The sequence below is a fragment of the Camelus ferus genome, chromosome 1, assembly GCF_009834535.1.
Source record: "Camelus ferus isolate YT-003-E chromosome 1, BCGSAC_Cfer_1.0, whole genome shotgun sequence".
Classification (NCBI taxonomy): Eukaryota; Metazoa; Chordata; class Mammalia; order Artiodactyla; family Camelidae; genus Camelus; species Camelus ferus.
In genome coordinates this window covers 102,839,430-102,862,723 of record NC_045696.1, presented here as the reverse complement: position 1 = coordinate 102,862,723, position 23,294 = coordinate 102,839,430, and the positions used below count along the sequence as shown (strand labels likewise).

Below are 23,294 nucleotides of genomic sequence, written 5' to 3'. Positions count from 1 at the left end.
AAATTTCTGGTTGGTCTACTTTTTGCTTCAACTTAGATTGCAAGTTTGGTCTTACAAAACTGCAGATTTTCCTTGTTCATCTTTACTAAATCCAACCCTTTTTGCCAGTGGAGCTATAGGTTTTTGCCTCCCAACAAATTGATTTTTACTTATTTGGCACAAAGGTACAGATTTACCAGCTTTGGTCTGGAAAACTGCAGTTCTCCTTGAATGAACTGGGGCAGAGGTGATGGTGGCAGCCTCAGGCAAGAAGGCCACAGATTCTAGCCGTTCTTGCCTGAAGCTCTGAAAGTTTTCCAATCATTGATTCTTGATATGTAATTTTCAGTGACCTGAAATGGTTAATTTTTAAAAATAATTTTGTCCATTTTTATGCATATTTTTGTGTAGTGGAATCACTGACCTCTTCCTATCTCACCCACCATTACTTTTGATTATGTTCTGAATACCAAAAATGATATTTTATAAAGTGAGGCTGCCTCATTATTTGTTCAAGTTACATCTAAATGCTTTCCATACAATGTCATTTTGTTACTCCAGCATAACTGGTTGCCACCATTACTAGCAGTCATGCTTCCTGTGCATTGTCACTAATCCATATTTTGAGACATGATAATGTAGATCAATACAAAAGTCATTTTTAGAAACAATCTGATAAAATTGATTACTATAGAAAGTGGTTACTATAGATGTGATAGAAACAGAAAGATAAGTTGATTAATTGTAAATATTTTTCTCAAGTTTTTGGGCAGTTTTGGTGTAGGCAAATACTCCTTTGAAATCCTTAAAATATAGATGATTATACTTGTTTATAATCATATAATATATGAGTAGCTAGATCATAACTAGATTTCACAAATATTGTTTTCTTAAAAATGCATTATATAGAATCTATTTTTATGTCTAAATATGATATGGAGCCTATCAGGTAAATAAGGTATAGTTCAATAAATTCGTTTAAATGAAAGTTTTAAATTTCCATACAGAAAAAACTCCATTGCAAACAAAGTAAAAAGACAACTAACTGGGAAAAAATATTTAAAACACTTTGACCAGACAGAAGGCTAATTTCTTTGATATATAAAGAGATCTTACAAATTGATGACTTAAAAAAGTCATCAGAAAAATAGGCTAATGAAAATGAACAGGTGGTTTATAGAAGAAGTATAAATGGATAGTAAACACGAAAGGATGCTTAAGCTTCTAAAGAAATTCAGAGTAATACGACTCTTAAAATTACATTTTTCACCTATTAGGGTGGGAAAGTACTAATGAAAATGTGGGGAAAATGAGCTCTCCTTATTGTTAGTGCTTTGGAAACATCTATCAGAGTTTACAATATACATGCCATTTTATCCAGCAATTCTAAGTGTGCCATGCATATGTGAACTAACGAATAGTCATTGTTGCATTATTTATGGAAGTAAAAAATTAAAAGCAACCTAAATTTCCAGTAATGGAGATGCAATGTACCACCATCAAATGGAAACCATCCAGTTTTAGGAAATACTGAGATGACTCTGTATGTAGTGACGTAGAAATAGTTGTCCCTTTACATAGTATGTCTGATTATGTTCGTGTGCTAATAGAAAACATCAGGAGAATATTCACAATTCTATGAAATGTGACTATCTTTGAGGATTAGAGTTGGTGGAAGGAGGAGAATTGGGAAGCATTATGTTTCTAAACTGCTTGCTTTTTTAAAAAAACCATGCATGTATTACATTTATATTTAAAAGAAAAATATACATTATATAACATCTACCAAATTTATAAATTAAGAATTATATATTTGTAAATGAAAGAGCTATAGCAAATATTCTCTAGTTGGATTCCTACTTAGATATTGAATATGATCATTAATTTATAGAAAGTAAAGGGAGTACTTTTCCATTAGCTAGAGATTAGGCATAAACCAGTGATTTCATTCTTAAGATTTGAAACATCTTTCAAAAATAACCTGGCTGAATGAGTCATGTGTTATATATATGTAGTATATTAAAGTAGACTTATAAATGGGGAAAGAAAAATTTGATAATCATCCACATCATAATTGAAATGTGTTAGTTATCAGCATATCTCATTTAAAATAATACTAGATTCAGGAATAGAAAATTTTTAATTTAACTGAATTGAAGAATACAGTTTTGAATCTATGAAAAGATATCCTAAAACAATTTATTTAAAAGCAATAGATATAAAATTTGTTAATATTCTATCTCAAAATATTTAATTTTTTAGTTTTTTCTTCTTATATAGATTACCTTATAATAAATATATTATAGTTGTTTTATGTTCTTTTTTATGATATGTAATTTTAAATTTGTGAAAATTATAGGTTAAAACTAGTAATCATATGTATATAACAATTTATTTTACATAATGGAATCAAATTTTATCACAGGTTTCGTCTTGATATATATCGCTGCTTGGCCAGTCCAGCTCTAATAATGTTAACAGAGGAGGATCCAATCCTGAGAGCATTTGAACTGAGTGCTGATTTAAAAGAACTAAGTCTTGTGGAGGTGGAATTCAGGTGGGAATGAATGGAAATTGTAAATTATATCTTTTTTTTTTTTTTTCAGAATCTTTTCAACCTGAGTTTTTTCATAGGCCAAATCATCATGTCTGTTTATTTACATTTCATTCAATATGATCAGACCTTGCTGCCACATACTTGGGATTTTTCTTTTCCCTCAGTGGAATAGACCCTGGTGCTACTTAGGTCACTCTTTCCTCATCTGCGCTCTTCCTCTCTCCCATCGCCCTTAAATCCCTGCTTTGTTCAGCGTTGCCAGGGGCCTTCTAGGGCAGTGTGAAGAACAGTGGGAGTGGTAGCTTTAAGCAAGAGCAAATTTAGTTAAACCTGCTCTCTGTCCTACCTCCCCTCATTCCTAGATTCTGTAATCATCCTTGGAGTCTGATCCTTTATAACTTTGAGAAGCATAGAGTGCTTTCTGTACGTCACGTATGCTGCACACAGACACTGTCCCTTTTTACTGGTGAGAGAAACTAAATATGTAGACATAAAATTAAACTAAGAGCGATGAATACTCAGTCTGAGGTATTTTTCTGAAATGAAGAGTTAAGTGTGATTCTGGAACTTTGCATACTCAAAGAATCACTGATATCATTTTCCCTTAAAGAAGTAAGTTGCGGGGGGAGAAAAAGGCTTTGGAAAAAGCAGCCTATTAAACTACTGATTTAAACATTAAAAAAAATTCTTAGAAAACTTCATTTAGTAGACTTAAGGAAAAACTTTGAGACTTTTCTCTTATGTCAAAGTATCCCTGGTGTCCTCCAAAGAAGGAGGAATTGATCAAGATTTCTTGCCAGTCCCTGCTGTGAGGTTTCCAGCAGGGGTTATACCTTGACCCACCTTTCCTTTCGTGTCCAGCTCATGTTGGAGCCCCATGTCTTGCATTGCACTCCCTCAGTGACTTGACTAGAACTAGATTGGGAAATTCAAACTTATGCTTACTGGAAGGACAATAAGAAGCTTGCAGTCTTCTTTTGCCTTAACATCAGTACACTGTGTTCTTGATAGCTCCTAGTTCTGGAAGCTTCTGAAAAATACCTGTTTTGTAAGTATTCTAGTTTGCAACTACCATATTTTAATTTAATTTAATTTTAATTTTAATTCATTTAAACTTGTTACGAGATAAAGTATATACTTTGCTGAGCACATAAGACATGGTTAAAATGTAACTTGGTACTTTTAAATTTATTTGCACATGAGGCTATTGAAAATTATTCCTCTTAAATATGAAGAAATATGAAATATCTTATAATCTCATAATTGGAGTTCTGAATTACCATATGAAACAGAATTCATTCAACTCCTTCCAGAAAGGATTTGAAAACAACTGCTATGATTGCATTGTAATCACAGGAGAATAAAGATAGATTTTGAAGTGATCATAGAATTCATTAACTTCAATCCCCTTATTTTTATAGGCAGGGAAAGTGATCTGTATAGGTTAGATGTCTTGCTGGTATCAGCATCTAATTAGGAACAGAATTGACATGGAAAGTAGGAGCACTCACTTTGGCAGCACACATACTAAAATTGGATTAGCATGGCCCCTGTGCAAGGATGACATGCAAATTCTTAAAGCATTCCATGTATTTTTGTAAACTGACTATACTTCAGAAAATATATATATATATATACACACGACAAACAAACAAACAAACAAAAAAGAAAGTAGAAGCAGAGTTGTAACTAGAACATAGGACTCCTGGCTTCTGGTCTACTATATTTCCATGTAAACTATACAGCCTCTTATTAGTCTTCCAGTAATCTATTAGAGATTAAGCAAATTAGGCTGATAAAATGTAGTAATTTTACCTTTGAATATAGTGGTCTGTCAACATTTATCTAAAGATGAGATATCTTCAGAGTAACATACACTTCTGATGGTTGTTCTGATCTCCAATTAGATTCCTAGACTAAAAAGCAGGTAACACTTCGTTTGTTAAAGAAATCTAACTACTTATTCTTAGATAATTTTGGTTATGTAGCAAATGCAAACAATGGATGAGAAAAATGTTAGCCTCCAAGGAAAAGTTTTTAATTCTCTGAATTGTAATCATATACAGCCAGTTCACAGAAAACCGTTAATCAATAGGAAATCTTCCTGTTTCCCCTTCCTTTCCCTTTAAAAAAAAATGCTGAATGAAAAGTTATTTTCTGAAGTCTAACCCCCAACTGACATGTAATTATTTATTTCTAATTTTATTCTTAAGTTGTAACACTCAGTCGTAAGCTTAATATAATTGATAGTTTTTAAAAGTATTATCTACTAAAACTTCTTAGTTTCTCACAAGTTGATTTAGGCTTGCCTTTATTAAGCAGTTAAATCTTAAATTTTAAGGAATAGTGATTCTGAAAGAGAATTCTTTACTAGGTGTGTTTTAGTATCTTTTTTTCTAACTTGAATTTTGTTCAAATGATCACTTTAAAAATGAAACAAAATACTGTTTTAATATTAGAAGTAGCATAAACATGTTGTAGACTATTATTTTAAGAACTTCTAGTTAAAAATTGTACAGTAATATTTCTGGATAGCATCAAAATATTATCTGTCATTTAGATAAATAATATAAAAGGAAGTTTTATACCAAACTCATAGAGAATAAAGACAAATGAGTTAAGTGAAGAACTGGTTGACAAATATTACCAGAATTTCTAGGAATATCAGTATATATAAGAAAACATTGTGCTTATCTAAGATTATCAGTGTGAACACAGAGAATGTAACCGTGTTACAGTTTTCCCCAAAGCTTTGGAGAATTTATGCACCAGTAGGTTTCTTTGACTGTCAGCACAAATGACTTCAGATTTTGTTTAGCACTATCAGAATTAAAATGTAACTGAGTAAAAAATTTTCTAGTGAAAACAGCTTAATTAGAAGATGGAAGTGACACTTCTAATAATAGACTGTTGCACTTTGCAGGAATGATTATGAAGAACTAGCCCGGCAATGTAAAATGTTTGCTAAAGATTTGCTTGCACAAGCCCGGAATTCACGCGAATTGGAAGTTATCCTAAACCATACATCTAGTGATGAGCCTCTTGACAAACGGGGATTACTAGAAGAAAGAATGAATTTAAGTCGTCTAAAACTCGCTATCAAATATAACCAAAAGGAGGTACGAGGTTTTCTGTGATATATTTAATTATTTCCCCCCAGTAGTCTAGTGGTTCAGAGTAGTCTTTGAGGCAACACATGTAGGTTGAGATCCTACTTCTGCTTGATAGAAACTGTATCCTTGGGAAACTTAACTGAATCTGTTTGAGCTTTAGTTTTAAGAATTAATTAGGGGTATATATATTTAAAGAGTTTAGTACAATGAGTACTAGTATTAAGCAAGTATTCAATAAATGGTAGTTGCTATTATTTTTAGCAATATTAATTATTATAATAATATGGATGTGAATTTAATGTTTTTGCTAAACAGTGGCTAACAGGTAAAATATTGGGTAGTAAGTGTCTTCGTAATGAAGTTTCCATCTTGTGTTTTGTCTGTCATAGGTTTGTTCTATTGATCTGGTTATAAATAGCCCTTTCTATAGTAATAGTGCCTTTCTCTTTAAAAATAAAGTATCAGATATTATGTTTCTTATTCTTACCTGTTAATTCATTGTGAAACTCAAAGGTGGAGAGATGCATGCTATAATAACTAAGCTGGATCTGGCTCTTCTGGCATCATCCCTTCCTGTTAAGGATAATACCTATTTCTACTCCCCATACACACACATACACATAATTCAGGAACTTGAAGAAGGAAGGTTTGCATTATTTATTTCACTTTTTGAGATAATTTATTAGACATAGTTATTTATATGTAGATAACAATGTTCAGTTAATAATAGAGGGTGTTGATAAAAGTATTTCTTCTAAGACCCATTACTTTTGTTATCAACATAAATGTTAGAATAAAATTTGCTTATCAAATTTATATATACATATTTTTAATGTTTTTATTGAACTACAGTCAGTTTACAATGTTGTGACAATTTCTGGTGTACAGCACGATACTTCAGTCACATAGGAACATACATTTGTTCTCATATTCTTCTTCACCATAGATTACTGCAAGATATTGAATATGGTTCCCTGTGCATACAGTATAAACTTGTTGTTTATCTATTTTATGTGTATAAGTTAGTATCTGCAAATCTCGAATGGGCCCCAAATAATGGTAGAAGGCAAGATATAGGAGCTTTGATGCTAGGGGCAGAGTTTTCTATTAATCTTGGTGGATAGTTTGAGCCTCCCAATAGCTTGTGACTCAGAAAATTGATAAAGGAATTTTAAGATATTTAAGGTTACCTATATATTATATTTCTTATCCAGATCTCTGGCTTCAAATTCTATACTTTTTATAGTACTGCAAAGTTCTTGCTTCAGGTAAAACATTTATAAGAAAAAAAGTTAAGTATAGGAATTTGGATCAGTGTAGCTATAAGATTATAAATCAACAACATAACTATGTGGCTTAAAAGAGAAATACAATGCAAGAAAAAGAAAAAAAGGAAATACAATGTTTATCTGTATAAGTAGAAACAGAGAAAACAAGGACCCTAATGTAATTTTCCTCTAATATACATTTTGACTAGATCTTACTGACTAGATCTTAGGTTAATTTATTTATTTCTGTGTTCTATAACCTAAAATAGACACGAAGTACTAGAAAATGGTAAAATAAAGATATATCAAAATACAAAATCAACTTAAGTAATTGGGAAAAGACCTCGAAGAAAAGTGGAAAGAACCAAGATTATCCCGTTTAGGGAAGAAAAAACTAAGAGAAAGTTTCCTAAATACATATGTGTGTGTGTGTGTGTGTGTGTGTGTGTATGTGTGTGTGTGTGTGTGTATATATATATACATATATATATAAAATCCCTGAAGGACTCACAGGGGATAGCCAAATGTTCCATTCTAAAAAAAAGATTAGGCATAAGGAAACAAGAAGTAATAGAAGTAATAGTAATTTTTGAGTTGAAAGGAAAATACTCTGTAATTTTAAGGATGAATGAAAATGTAAATCAGTTTTTTAAAATAGATTTCTAAATATGATCAAAGGGGAAGATAATATTTTCCCAAATAGTTGGTAGACTTTGTTCAGGTAATCCATCCTTTATAACAGACTACCTTGATACTTAGTAGCATAAAAGAGGATTTCACAGTCATTTTGCCATAACTTCATGATCATCTTATTATGCTCGTGGACTCTGTAGGTCAGGAATCAGGAAGGAGCCCAGCAAGGTTGATTTGTTTCTGCTTGACTATGTCAAGGGTCTCAGCTGGAGATGGCCAAAATGGCTGGGAGCTAACAGTCATCTGGAGGCTTCTTCACTCATATGTCTTGTGCCTGAGCAGCAGCTGAGGACTCCAACAGGGAGCTCTACATGGACTGGGTGCTCAGGTGGATGGGTCTATTGAGGGTGGGCCTCCTGAGAACTCACGACTGGAACCATGGAGGGGCATGGCCATCGTGGTGGGTTGGCTGCAAGGAGATGGTCTGAGATGGCTTGAGGGCTGACCAGAGTGCTTACATGTAGCCTGGGCTTCCTCATAATATGGTGGCTTCAGGGTAGTAGAACTTCTTACGTGCCAGGTTTTGGCTCCAAGAGCACGATTTCTCAAACAAGGTGGAAGCTGAATGACCTTTTAAGACCTACCTTCAGAAGTCACTGAGCATCACTTCTTCCAGAAGCTGTTGGTTAAAGCAACCACAAGGTTGTTGAATTGAAAGGTAGGAATATTGGTAGCCCATCTGTTGATGAGAAGAATATCAAAGAGTTTGTGTCTATATTTTAAAACCACCATAGACTTAGAACATTTCCAGCTGAAAATTTATTCTTCCAGTCACATATTTAACATTACCATTCATTACATCACCGTTATATGGAGGGATGGCAAGGGTAGCAGTCAGTCCTGAGACTGCTTTGATACTTGGGAGAAGGGTAAAACCACTAAGGTTGGGCTGCTACCAAACTGGGTGTTTGGTGGGAAGAAAAGCTTGTTTTCTCCTTGATAATTCCTCTTGAGGGATAAATTACGATTCCCTAAGAACCTGGAATTTAAACAGAAGGATAAATAATGGAGTAAGACTTGAGTTAACTGCCAAAAATAGGTATTAGTACATTAGGAAATTTCTTGATAAGCACAAAAAACAAAAAGAAAAACTCTGTCCAGTTTTTTTAAACTACGTTGTTGCATTCTATAAATTATATTCTATCTCAGGATAAATCATTTTAAAACAGAAGATTGATCAAATATTATTTAGTATCTGAATGATACTATGACCACTTGTGGTTTGGTGATTTCAAACCTGATTACACTACTGTGTCCAGAGTTATCAAAATCCTTAAGTTATACTCCACAGCATGAGCATTATATTGAGGAAATATTGTTCTGAATTTTATAAACTAAGAAGCTTTGTGAACTTTGGTAAATTAATTTCTGTACTTGAACTAGAATTTTCCTCCTATTTGGGAATATTTTTCCTTTTCTCACACGGAAGTCCATTTTAAGCAGATTTAAGAAATCCTCAGTGCCTTTGTGGCGCATAAAACATCTGATGTTTAGACTTTAATTGCTTTGCTGTCTTAACATGTTGCTTTCTTATAACTGAAATGATTTAGTTTTTCTATTCTGAAGTCTCTTTCTATGGATTGTTTGTTAATTTTGAAATTTTATAAACATTACGAGTCTTTATAAATTAAGTGTTTCAAAATGACCAAGTAGGCTAGTAACAGTTACTAATACTTATATAGTGCATGCTATTACCAAGCACTATTCTAAGAGCTTTACATTTAATCCTCAAAGCAAGTGTATGATTAGATACTACTATTATCCCCATTTTATAGATGGGGAATTTGAGGCTTTGAACGGTTTAAAAACTTGCTCAAGATCATTTAGTAAGTAAGTGGATTTAAATCCAGGTAGTCTGGCTCCAGAGTCTATGCTCTTAACTGCTACACTCTTTTATTACATATAGGGGGAAAAAAAAACGACTATGTGGACTGTACAGAATTGATTTTAAACTGTTACTAAAACTTTGAATATCAGTTAAATAAGGGTACTATCAGATCGTATTTACAGGTTATATTTTACTTTTCTCTATGTTTGTGTTTCCTTTTCAGTTTGTCTCCCAGTCTAACTGCCAGCAGTTCCTGAACACTGTTTGGTTTGGACAGATGTCAGGTTACCGACGTAAGCCTACCTGTAAGAAGATAATGACTGTTTTGACAGTTGGCATCTTTTGGCCAGTTTTGTCACTTTGTTATTTGATAGCTCCCAAATCTCAGTTTGGGAGGATCATTCACACACCTTTTATGAAATTTATTATTCATGGAGCATCATATTTCACGTTCCTGCTGTTACTCAACCTGTACTCTCTTGTCTATAATGAGGATAAGAAAAACACAATGGGGCCAGCCCTTGAAAGAATAGACTATCTTCTTATACTGTGGATTATTGGTAAGTATCAAGTTAGTTTGAAAGGTTCTGCCTTTATTTAGCTCATTAATTCTCCCTTGCTTGGTGGCATTATAAACTGCATTCAATCTGTAATTTTATACTATTGATACAGCAAGAATTTGAACACTTTCATCATCATTGAAGACTTAGCTAACTTTTTTTTAAAGATATATATTCCTGAACTTGATGATAAGGAAGCAGATCTCTTATTTAATATTACTTAATTACATGGAAGTTAAAAATGCTCAGTTGCTAAGATTGTTTATGATTGTTAAAACAGAAAAACAAATTTTGCTGATGATTTCTTTTGTTATGAGACTATGAGCATTTTCTTGGATATTTTGAAATGTAATACAGTTTATACTTGGTTGCATTTTGAGAGTTAACTATTTTGTTTTATTATATCATTAATTTTACTTTTAAAAACCTGTGAACTTTTGTAGTTACACCTTACCTTATCTCTATTATAGAACGTTACTTAAGTTTAAATTTAAGCATTCCCTGTTGACACAGTCTTTAAATCAGTTCTTCATAATGGTAGCCAGATCTCTTTAGAAATGACATTAAAAAAAGATATTTGTTTTCTGAAAATTGTTTTTTATAAGTATTACGCTATAATAAATATTTGAATGACCTTCTGCTGTTTTTACTACCCTTGCCCTTTTTTGGAGGGATGGGGGAAGGCAGGGAGTTGAGGTGTAATCACATAGTCTATTTATGGTCTTTTAATGATATCTCCTTTATTTCCCTCTGGATCGTCAACCTTATTTATAACCTCAGCATTTCCCACCATTTCTTCTTCTTTTTTTAGTATTTGCTATAGAATAAAAAGAATATTGAAATTTAGTTTCTTCTGTGGTATGAAGCACTGATTGATTAATTTGTTCTTCATTGTTTCAGTTATTAAATAATTTAAGATGAGTTAATGTACAATGAATGTTCACTGGTAGTTCTTCAGCTATAAAAATAATTTGTGTATTTGGGATTTTTATTTTTATTTGGAAATTAATTCACTTCCAGTACCTTGATTTTAAATCAAAGTTTTACTTTAAGCAGTATTCAATCCATGATGCATTAATATTTAAAATTAGGTAGATAAGGTAAAAATAATACACATCTGAACTCTATTTTGAAGAGAATTAAATAATTTCTTCTTGTTAATATTTTCCTCTTTCTGATATTTCTGCTGTCTTATCTAAAATTTAATATTTTAATTTAGGAAATAATTTATAATTTATCATATTTGCTTCCAAGTTGCATTGCTGCAGATCTTTTCAGTGTGAAATTTGTTTATATTTTTCCTTGAGTAAGTTAGGCTGAAAGGAAGCCCAAAAAAGCACTTTCCCCCTCTATTTATTTAAACTACCTTTGAGAGATTGTTATATATACCTTAGTTATAAGAAAGGAAATGTTGTATTATTTTTCTATAACCTATTATTTAAATAGTAGTGAGAAAGAATATTTTCTTTGTTTTTTAAATAAGATTCAGTTTACCCTAGTCTGTATAAGAATTAAAGTTTATATTTCTTAGTGAGTAAAAACTCATTGAAATCAGAGAATCATACCACTCTTGGCATAGCATAATATTGCTGTGTCACTGAATTTCATAACAAATGGTTAAACTATGGCTACTCAGCTACTCTTTTTTAATCACAATGGCCCTGTTTCCAATAACATTAGTGAACACACCCACAATATTATTAATTTTCTAACCATATTCTGTCTTGGTAGAAGAGTGCAGTGTGAATTAAGCCAGTAAAATTCCTGGAAGTGTTTTACTTTTCCCAGCACAGCTTCTGCTTTGAAACAATTAGATCTGAATAAACCTTGCCAAGGATGTCTTCTGAACCTGTTACGTTGTTAGCTCACTCTAGGCTTCCTGAAATACATATGTCTGAACTTGCTCTAAGGAAATATCTAAGAACCATTTGCCTACTTGTTTAAAGGCACTCCTTGATTCAGTTTACAATTTCATGCAGTGAGCATAGTGACTTTTGACTAATGATGAGTGACTTTTGTACGTGTGTTTCCTGTTCTTTTTCTTACCCCTCCAGAAAAAAAGTAGGGTTAAGTTATTAAAAAAACAAGGTAGGAAAAAAGAAAACAATGTGTTGATGAATCCATAGAGTATTAATGGTATCCTTTTACTTAATTTTTTTTTACTGTTAAAATATAATAAGACAGCTATTATAAAAATGTGCATTTTGAAATGTTACATACCAATTTTGTCCAAGCGCAGGCAGGAATAGAGATAGCCCAACACTCATGGAGCTTATGGCCTAATTAAGGTTAAAAAAAAAAAAAACCCAATAACTTGAGAATCACACAGATAAATTAAAAATCACAAGTGAGTTGAGTGCTGCTAAGTAAAGGTTCGGGGGTTCATATTTCTGCCTTTCTTGATCAAAAATCTTCTCCAATTCATGTTGTAATTTTTGTCAAGAGTTCCCCTTAGGTATAATAATTGCCTTTTACAGAAAAAAACACTTATTTCTGTTAAGCAACTTTCTTGGTTTAGTGTTTTAGTGTTACAGTGTTTGAGTTAATAACATATAGACTGTTTGAGCTAACATTTTTGGATAGTTTTTATCTATACATTAAATAGAAGTTTAAATAGAATAGGATTTTTTAAAAAATGTTTTACCTGTCAGATCTGTAAATATTTAATTTTTTTACATAAAATATGGATATTGTATAATTGAGATGTTATAAACAGAGTTTTCCAAAAATACTTCATATATTTCCCAAGAAAATTATTCTGCCTACTGGTAAGCCAGAGGATGACTCTGGCTTAGCTTGATCTTCACCCATATGTTATGTTGTAGCATCCTGTTCTTTTGTCACTTTATGTATCCTTAAAAATATCTTAATGGAGGAATGTATCATGAAATTATCCTGGATTATAATACTGCTCTCTGGTGCTCTTAGAAATATATAACTATAGAGGAACTTCTGGCCAAAGGGGAAGGATTTTGTTTGGTTGGTTTTTATTTGTGTATTTTTATTCATTTAGCAAATTTTTTGAGCACCCACTGTGTATCGGGCATTCTTTAGGACATTTAGGACATTGGTTAATAAAACAAAGATTCTTACCCTTGAAGAGTTTACGGAAAGTGGGAGGAAGATAGTCAGTTAATAGTAGACATAATAAGTAAACTATATCCATTATTTAAAAGGGGTGAATACTAAGGGAAAAGAAAGATAGAAGAGTTGGGGGATTGGGAGTAGGGGCATGGGGTTTGCAGTTTTAAACAAGATGATCAGAGTAGGTGGTGAGCAAAGATGTGAAGTGAGGGTGTTAGCCAAACAGATATCTGGGTGAGGAGGTTCCAGCCAAAGGGAAGAGCCAATGTAAAAGGCTCTAAGGCAGGAGTCTTGTGTGTTCAGAAAAGAGCAAGGAAGCAGGGAGGCCAGTGTGACTAGAGTAGCGGAAGGAAGGATTGATAGGGGAGGTCTGGGAGGAGAGGTGGTGTAGGGCCTTGTAGACCACTGTGAGGAATTTGATTTGGACTCTGAGTAAAGTGAGATATAAGGGAAAGGGCAGTGCCCACTCTGCACAGTCAGCAGCAGTGATCTTAGGTTCTCATTGACATTCACATTCACAGGACGCAATAGGCAGAAACCTGGCACCACGTTTCCTTAGCTTTCTAGAAGGATATTAGACAGGAAATAGAGCATATCAGCATGACAGCTTCAAATATATCTTTACTGGTGATTCTCACAAAAGACCCAGGCTGTTTCCCAGCCCCATGGTGGGCACAGTCAGTTGCATGAGATGAGGCCATGTTCACGGGTGTGCGCTACCCCAGCTACAGAAGTCTCAGATCAGTCAGGAACCGTATTTTATAAAGACTAAGCGTGTAGCTCCCAGTACAGGCACACTTAATCAAATTAAGAGAGACACCGCACAGAGAAGCTGAGGCCCCGGTTTCTCAGTATGTTTTTGATGTAGTCCTGGTTGTACATATTTTGAGGGTCTGTGAATCCACTGATTGTCCTCCCACTACAGATGCAGTTTTCCAGTCGGTGGCTGTTTTTATAACAATGTTGGATACAGCTGACCTTCCATATTTTTCTTAACAGACTACATTTCCAAGGAAACCACTTTAATAGAGGATAACATGAGGTTATGTTCCCCGGGGAAGGAGTTCTGTCTTGCATTTAATCCCTTCTGCTCTGGGAGTTACTACAAGGTTTTGAGGAGAGAAGTTTAACATTTGCATTTTAAAGGATTACTTTGATTGCTTTGTTGAGGATAGATTTTCAGGAGATCAGGTTAGAAGCAGGGAGACCAGATAAGCTATTTCAGTAATCCAGGCCAGAGAAATTCAGGGCTTGAAGTTGATGTAGTGATGAGAAAGTTTAGATACTAACTCTGTTTTGAAAGTAGCGCAAACAGAATTTGCCTTTGCATTGAATGTGTGGTTTAAAAGAATATCAGTCAAGGGTGATTCAAGGACATTTAGAGTAAGCAACTAGGATGGAGTTCAATCAACCAAGGTGTCGAAGTCTTCAAGTGTAGTGAATTTAGGGGCAGAGATTAGGACACGTTAGAACATCCAGTTGGAGATGTAGAGTGGCCAGGTACCTATGCAAGTTAAGTTTAGGAGAGAGGTTTAGAAATATTATTTATTATATAAATACAGATTGAGTGTAGAGATGAACATTTGAAAGTCTACCACATAGGTGGTATTTAAAGCCATTAGACTAGACTGGGTAAATTCACTATAGGAGTGAGTGTAGACAGAGAAAAGAAAAGAATCGGTAACAGCCTTTGTAGGGGGTGTGTTTAACATCAGTTTATTTGTTTTAATGTACATGTTTCACATCATTTATTAACATCCCTCTCTGGGAAATATATTGCCATATGAAACTTAATATTATTTTCTTTCAAATTTTGAGAATGTTTTACTAAGAAGTTATTTTTTCTTCTGCGTGAGACTATAGGTGACATGTTATTTAATATTTTGAGTTTTAAAGTATTTTTTAGTTTATTATTGAATTAAGAGAGCATTACCTGATTTTTTTCTTCCTTTTTTTAGGAATGATTTGGTCAGACATTAAAAGACTCTGGTATGAAGGGTTGGAAGACTTTTTAGAAGAATCTCGTAATCAACTCAGTTTTGTCATGAATTCACTTTATTTGGCAACCTTTGCCCTCAAAGTGGTTGCTCACAACAAGGTGACTATTAACTGTGTCAATTGGAGACACAAGTGAATTTAGGAAAAACCCGAGATACTTAGCTATGTAACTCAGAATTACATTGGACCAAATCTGTGTCTGATGTGTTTTCATTTTAAACCTACCCCTGTGCAAGGGAATAGTGCACATTGTTTCCTCCCTTTCTGATGGTTTAAAGGGTGTTGATAACCTTTAAATGTTGGTTACCTGTATATGCCAGGCACCATGGTTGATACTTTGCTATACTTTATCTCATTTTATTCTCACAGGGATTCTATGAGACAGATGTCCTTATACCCATTTTGCAAATAAGGAAAAGGAAGCTCAGAGATAATAAGTAACTTGTCCAAGACCACACAGTAAGAAACCAAGACTGGATTTAAATCCAGGTCTGTCTAGGCATTTTCTTTCTACCAGATGCCGATTCCTTATATCTGAGCTAGGTTCATTTACCTCATTAACCTATATATACTTAAAATGAGAACACAAAGTTACTTAAATTGATTAGTGTTAGATATCTTTATATTTGCCAGAGAAAGTCTATCTGAATGGAACTCATTATATAGTATTTTACACATTCCAAATCATGACTGTTATCTTCCACAGCTTAAAAAGTGATGTAAATTGAATTATTTTTTCTGATGCCTGTTGTTTTAAATTTAAAATCTGACAAAAATCTAACCTTATAGACATCGTATAATTTTACTTTTGTAATGATTTATAAAAGCCCAGAAAATGTAATGGAGTTTATGTTAACTATCTTTGTTTAAACCTGAGTTTAGAATTCTGAGGTGTCACGTTCAAGGAACTATTATATAATATTTTCTGGTTTTTGACTAATTTATAGACTATAGAGAAAGCAAACTGGTTATCTTATATCATTTTACTTTATTAAAACCTCTATTCCTGTGATTGATCAGTAGTACAAAACATGTTTGTTAGGTATATTCAATGATCAGAGTAGTGAAATTATTAAGAAAATAAGAATTGATCATATATAGATAAATGGTTCAATAGAGAGGTTGAGGGTCATTGGTTTTTTAGACTGGACTCTTTAGTTCTAGAAGCAAGGTACCCACATAATTTATTATCCAAACCAGGACACTTTTGAGAATGTAGTGGTGGTGGTGGTGGGGGGGGGATGCTGTTAATAATTATGCCAGGAAAACTGGTATGTAATCTGGGACTGTCCCAAGCAATTGGAACATGTGGCCACTCTATGTCTGGGTATAATAATACACTTTTTTTCTTGATATTTAGAAGGGAGAAGAGCTTCTCAGTTTCATTCCAGAATCCTGAGTCAAATGGCTAGGTTAATTTAATATGATAGCTAATTAACTGACAGCACACATTCTTTAAGTTTTTGTTGTGGAATTTGAGAAAAACTAGCAAACATTTCATTCATAAAAAATTATGTAATTTTTTAAAACCTAAGAATTTCTGAGAAAACCTCTTTATATATAGTACGTATACTGCCTCACATATGTAGAAGTCCTTTATTTAGTGAAAACAATTTCTATTAAAAGCAGAGAACTTCATAAAACATAAATGGAGTTCCTCCACAAGGAGACATAAAAATAGTTTTCTTTCAACAGTCAGAATATTTGTTTTTATTTTCCTCAATCGAGAGAGCTGTTTACCTTTGGCTTTTTCTTCCTAACCATAGTTCCATGATTTTGCTGATCGGAAGGACTGGGATGCGTTCCATCCTACACTGGTGGCAGAAGGGCTTTTTGCATTTGCAAATGTTCTGAGTTATCTTCGTCTCTTTTTTATGTATACAACAAGCTCTATCTTGGGTCCATTACAGGTAAATAACCAAAACTTCTTAAAGAATATTTGTTAGAATTATCACATCTTTTTACTTGTCCACTGGGACATTGTTCTCTCACGGTGTTAAAGCTAAACTTCGCTTTTGAGAATTAACACAGTGTGTTCACCTGCTTTTGCTTCTGGCTGAATGATAATCCTATGCTTTCAGATATTCAGACTTTATTAAACTGTGGTCCATTGTCCCTCTCTCCCTAGTCCGTAGGCATAGATACATTTAAAATATAGTTATGCATAAGACAATGGAGGGACATAAAAATTTGCAAAAATGAATTTCACATTTAAAATTTAAAGCAATAAGTTTAAGGGAAGTGTGCAAACAGAATTCATACTTTGTGGTGATTTGGAAACTATGTTAAGTTATATTTAAAAAGTACTCTTTCACTTTGCTTAATAAATATTAAATGTAATAATTTCAAAAATAGCATATTTAGAGCTAAAAACTTCATAGAGTTTATGTAGTTCAGCTTTATGTTTCATAATTCTTTACAGTTAAGGAAATTGAGCTTTTGAGATGGGACGTGGTTTGTTCAGAGTAGTATGGTCATTATGCCTGAGAGTCCAGGACTAAATTCTAAGTCTCTTTACACTAAAGAAAGGACTCCTAATTGGTTGAATGTACCTCACAGATCTTAGTAGTTGATTGTTTTTGAAAATTGGGATCAACTCTGCAAGGTGATTAGCTCTACAAAGTACTCTAAGTTATCCTGTAAGTCTGAAAATCTAAGCAATAAGTCAAAATTTACTAACAATTTAGATTCTCTTTTATATTTTTAAAGGAGATATTTTAAGTAAAATGCATAATTACCTTCTCCAACAGAGATATGAAAATAAGGTACGTAGGAAAAGCCTGGTTTGATTTGGCTTGTGCTATCATCCTGCAGCAGTGTTTCCCAAAGTATGAGTCCCTTAACCAAGTCCTGTGAGATGCTCTGACTGAAATAAGTTTGGGACACACTGCATTCAACATTACCCCTTTTGGGAATTCAGAGTGCTCAGTATCACTTTAAAGCCTACAAGAAAGAAGTAAAGAAACTTGTTTAACCTTATTCAAACTATCATCACCTAATTTCACTTAACGTCATACCCATTTTTCATGAAATATGCTCAGTCTCTATTTTTTCTCCAGAACATCATATGTGAAGCACTGATTTCAACTAAGTATTATTTTGATTTCATTTGCCACTGTTATCTTCTATAAATTTTAATCAAGGGTCAACAGTATTTTTACTGCACATTGATTTTTGGGTTTTGTGGGTTTTTTAAGCTAAAAACTGATGGTATCACTAAGTTTTTATACTGGAAACTTTTTTACAGATTTTTACAAAATGTTAAAAAGGAGAGAGTATATTATTATTTTTTTAATGAATTATTTGTTTGTTTTTCTTAGAACTATTGAGTAAGATCTTACTAACTTAATTTCTTCCCCAAAGAACTATAGATGTATGCAAGTACTACATAAGCGGGTATTTGTCATTTCAGCTGTGGTGTTTTTCTTCTCCAGCAGGATAACAATATTTATTGTGTTCCTATTTTTAAAATGGTCTGCAGGTGGGTCATAATATATGTTTAAATATTATGATCTTGTCTAGCAAATGCTTTTTAAAAAATTATCTTTATTAACATATAATTTGCATATAATAAAATTCACCTATCTTAACTGTATAGTTTGATGAGTTTTGCAAATGTATGAACTTGGTTAGAATGTGACTGGTTCTCATGGTTGCAAGCTCCCTGCTCCAAGCCATTATATCAAGTCAGCATCCAGCAGGAAGAGGAGGAAAGACAGAAAGTATGACCAGCTGTCTTTCTTCTTTTTAATCAAGAGAACAATCATTTTCCCTTAAGTCCTACCAAATACTTCCACTTATAACTCATTGGCCAGGATTAGGTCACATGGCTATTTGTAGCTACGAGAAAGTTTGAGGAGATGAGTAGTTTTAATTGAGCATATTGCCCCCTAAGAAATGAAGGGTCTAGTTAGTCAGGAAAAGGATGAAAAATAGATACTGAAATAGAATCTGTAGAGTTCTAGATTCAGGCTTTTGCTTACAAATTTTCTCAAATAAAGACATTTGTTTTCCAGTGTAGTCTTATTAATAAATTTGTATTAATATATCAATGACAAAGAATTCTAGAGTATTTTTGTGCAGAAGATTTATAATACTTTTTTTCATTTTGTTAATCATAAGTATGGACCTCAATTAAAATAGAGTGATCCAGTTGTGAATATAAAACTAAAAGAAATGCAAAAGAAAAATTGGCAATAAGGACTACTTTAGCTAAAGTGCAACTTGTTTTCTTTACATACATAACCTATGTCAGATAATGTTTTTATGTGATTCCTGCAGTTGTTTGTTAAATTTATTTCCATTTACTAATTTTTTTTTCTTCCAAACCTTTGTAGATTTAGAAGCTGACAGACTTTTATTTTAGCTGGTTATATAACCTGTAGTAGGGGTCCAGATCTCTCCCTTGGTTCGAATGACCATAATTTATCATATAAACAGAGACACTTTGGGGAATGAAAAGGACGCTGTTCATTACTAAGTTGGGAATAACAGGTGTAAACTGGGACTGAATCAGGCAAATCAAGGTCATAGGATTATCCTATAATGGAATACATAAAATAGTACTATATTCAGCAGTGATTGAATCCTTTATTCTAGTACTTGACATTTGTATGACTGTATTCATTAAGTTTGTGACATTAAATGCTGTAGGTAGACTTTGGAAGGTGGCCTTCTGTAATCTGGCCTTACTTACTGTCTAGCCATTGCTCGTTACACTCATCTCCTTGTCTCTTCCTGAAATACTTGTCTATCTGGCCAAGACCAGTCACTAATCTCACGCAGGTCCTGTGCTTTCCCACTTCCATGTTATTTTTGTTTTTACTCTGTTTAAAATGTCCCAGACATATCCTCTGCTTGTTGAAACTTTATTTGTTCATTCAGTAAATATTTATTGAGTGAGTGCCTAATAGGTACTGGACACTGGGAATACTAAAATGAATATGTTGCAATCTCTTTTTAAAGAGGTCACAGTTCACTGAGGATAACGAACAAGCCAGTGACAGCATTTAGAATGATAAATGGTATAACAGAGAGCTCAGAGGAAGGGCACTCACTTCAGTCTAAGGTATCAGAGGAGACCTCCCAGAAGAGATGACACTGGAATTAAGCCTTGGAAGATGAGTTGAAAGGAGATTGGGTGTAGAACATTCCAGGGAGAGGGAACATGCACATGCTTTAGTGTCCCCTCCATTAGAAAATCTATTCCTGCACTCCCACGTGAATGAGTATCTCCATTTGATGGATTTAATACTTTGAACCTCTAATGAGCAATTCCTATAGCTAGCCTTAATTATAGGACAGTTTAAATTTAGCTTGTCTTAAATTGTAAGTTATTTTTTTCTACTAAATTAAAAATTCCTTGAGGTAGGGAATATATCTTCATTTTCTCATCTGCACTTTATTCACTACCTTGCTATGGTAGCTACTTAATGAATGTTGAAAAACTGGTTAGAATAGAATTGATAGAGACAAACACTGATTGGTCTGAGAAAAGGAAAAAGCTGATGGAGAAATAGGGCTATATCCTAGCCTTTGCTGTAGCTGCTTATCATAGTCATAAAGCAACTAACGTTTACTGAACATTTCATGTGGGCCAGGCACTCTGCTAAACATTTTCCATTTACTTAACCCTCATCACAAACCTTGTCACTTTAATTTTTTTTTTTCATTTTATAAACAGGGGGGTTTAAGGCTTAGAGAGAGAAATAGTTCACAGAACTAGTAAGTGGCAGAGTCAAGAGCTGAACTGCGTCTGTCTGACTCCAGAGGCCATCCTCCACTTTGAAGGTAGTTCTCCCTGCTTTTATGAAGGACGCCAGCTCATCCACCTCAGCAGATGTAAGAGTCATGGTTGGACATAAATCAGTAACGTTACATACTTTAACAAAAAAAGACAGAATGAAGACAGAATCTATAAATAATCATGATAATAGTAATAACAACAGTGAACATTTGAGTCCTTACTATGTGCCAGGTACTGTTCTAAGATCTTTATTTACATTTATTACCTCATTTAATCCCCACAACCATTCTAAGAGGCAGACTCTTTTATTTCCATTTTTACAGAGGAAGAAACTGAGGCATAGAGACATTAAGTAACTTGCACAAGGTCACACAGCTGGTAAGTAGCAGAACTGGGATACCGACCCATGGGGTTTGGCTCTAGAGCTAATGGTCTTAACCATGGTGCCAAATTGCATCTCAGAGTTTTCTTGAGAAATAGGATTCCCTCATTAACTTCTACTGTACAATGTTTATGTTGGCAAGTGTTCATAATTTATAGGTTTTTAAAATTCTTCTTCATTTAACCATGTGTTTCAGATGACTTAAACAGCCTTTAAGATAGTTGGGTGATTAGACAGGAAGGACAAGACAGAATCACACAGTTTGGTTCAGAATCTTGTTCCTTAGCTTACTGTTATTTCATCTCTGTGGATCTCAGTTTCAGTGTCTGCTGTTGTGAGGATTAAATGGGTCATTGTCTATCAGAGACAGAGCAGAGGACCTGACAACATGATATAACATAAACGTTTCGATCCATTCCTCCATGCCCTTAGAGTTAGTAGAGGTAACCTTGGCAGACCTAAAAAATAATATAAGAAAACTTGGAAAGTGAATGTAGCATCTGACACATGAGTGTATCCCTTATTCCTAGTGAATTATTTGTCTTTATTGGATAATTACTAGATTTAATTTAGTGGCCTGTGTAACATAAATGGCATATTATTTTCATTTGTAATGAGTAAAGAGTGATTTTACGGTATACTGGGAATGGATATATTTCTTGGAAGAAGTATAGAATGTAATAGCTAGAGGGAAACTTAGAAGTCATATGGTCTACTAGGGGATTCCAAAACTAGAGAGGCTGCAGAATCATGTGGGGGAACACACTAAATCTATGTTCTTCAGTCCTGCCCTCAGAGATACTGTTTAAATAGATTGGGGTAAAGTCTGACAAGATATGCCAGACTCAGGAGCTTACTGACATTATGCCTGTCCTTAAGACTGCTGGGAAGAGACAAACATAAATACCAGTATAAAATGAAAATGCTGCTTTAAAGATTATATACAAGGTACTTTGGATCATGACTGAGTTGGTGCTTGCAAGGAGTCAGGAAACTTGAGTTGTATGAACTTTTTGTATATTTTGGAAATTAACCACTTATCAGTATGTTGTTTGTAAATAAGTATCTTCTCCCATTCAGTAGGCTGCCTTTTCATTTTGTTAATGGTTTCCTTTGCTGTGTAAAAGCTTTTAAGTTTGAGTAGGTGCCTTTTTTTTTTTTCTTTTGTTTCCCTTGCCTATGGAGACAGATCCAAACATGTATTACGAAGGCTGAGCAGAGAGCATTCTGCTTATGTTTTCTTCTAGGAGCTTTATGGTTTCAGGTTTTTGTAGAATATATGAGAAAGTAGTCCAGTTTGATTCTTTTGACACAGGTAAAGGACATTTTGAGCATGAATTGCTTGAGTAGATACAACTTTTCTAAAGATAATTATGGGTTTTTCTGAAGAAAGATTTGGAAGGAGAATGACTAGAAGTTGTCTTTCTGTCAGCAACTTTTATAATTTAACACTTACTATGAACCTTAATGATTATCAGCTTTTACCTCTATCAGGAATTTAGCATATTTTTACTGTTCCACATAACACTCCGTGTATGAGGCTTTTGCCTCTGTTAATTTATTTGCTAAGGATACGTCTTCAGTAGTATTAACATATCAAAAGATAGGATTCTTATAGTGCCTCAGTTATTTCTGTCCCTTTACAAAAGGATGTGTTAATTTTCAGTCACACAGTGTAAAAGCATACTGTGTGTTCACCACATTAATAACATCTAGTGCTATCTTTTTTTGTTATACTATCTTAGTAATTTCCATTTTTTGATTACTAGGGAAATATTTTTCTCTGTGTATACTAGTGTTAACTACTGGGTAAATTTCAGTATTAATTTTTTAATTACCTATCTCTTCATTTCTTACCATCATATTCTCAAGTAAAAGTGCCAGGTAGTTTTAAGTGAATAAATATTTTAAAAAGCAGGGTTATTATTTTTACAAAGAGACGAGCCTTATAATCTTTCTCAGATGAAAATTAATTCACTGCTTTTGATGTTTGCCTTTTACATGAATGTTTCATTAGTGTGCTCTTCAAGCTAATGTTCACCTGAGTAATACCCACTGTAGCTAATTTTGGTTCTTCTATCTTATA

At 33.5% G+C, this 23,294-nt stretch overlaps 1 protein-coding gene, 1 long non-coding RNA gene and 1 pseudogene across 4 annotated transcripts in view; 2 read left to right on the top strand and 1 right to left on the bottom strand.

Moving 5' to 3' along the window:
* Positions 1 to 23,294, top strand: part of TRPC1 (transient receptor potential cation channel subfamily C member 1) — a 60,040-nt gene that overhangs the window by 26,333 nt on the left and 10,413 nt on the right. For all 3 annotated transcript variants that reach the window (XM_006190546.3, XM_006190545.3, XM_032487078.1), the window contains 5 exons: positions 2,405 to 2,536; positions 5,460 to 5,655; positions 9,662 to 9,998; positions 15,041 to 15,180; positions 16,847 to 16,990. In XM_006190546.3, coding sequence (XP_006190608.1) covers positions 2,405 to 2,536; positions 5,460 to 5,655; positions 9,662 to 9,998; positions 15,041 to 15,180; positions 16,847 to 16,990 — 949 coding nt within the window. The remainder of the gene's footprint in view (positions 1 to 2,404; positions 2,537 to 5,459; positions 5,656 to 9,661; positions 9,999 to 15,040; positions 15,181 to 16,846; positions 16,991 to 23,294) is intronic.
* On the top strand, positions 4,040 to 4,131 carry LOC116666889 (annotated as a pseudogene).
* On the bottom strand, positions 7,319 to 12,662 carry LOC116665885. The gene is made up of 2 exons (XR_004322659.1): positions 12,219 to 12,662; positions 7,319 to 8,589 (listed from the first exon to the last, which is right to left on the bottom strand). It is a non-coding gene; the product is annotated as an uncharacterized LOC116665885 (long non-coding RNA).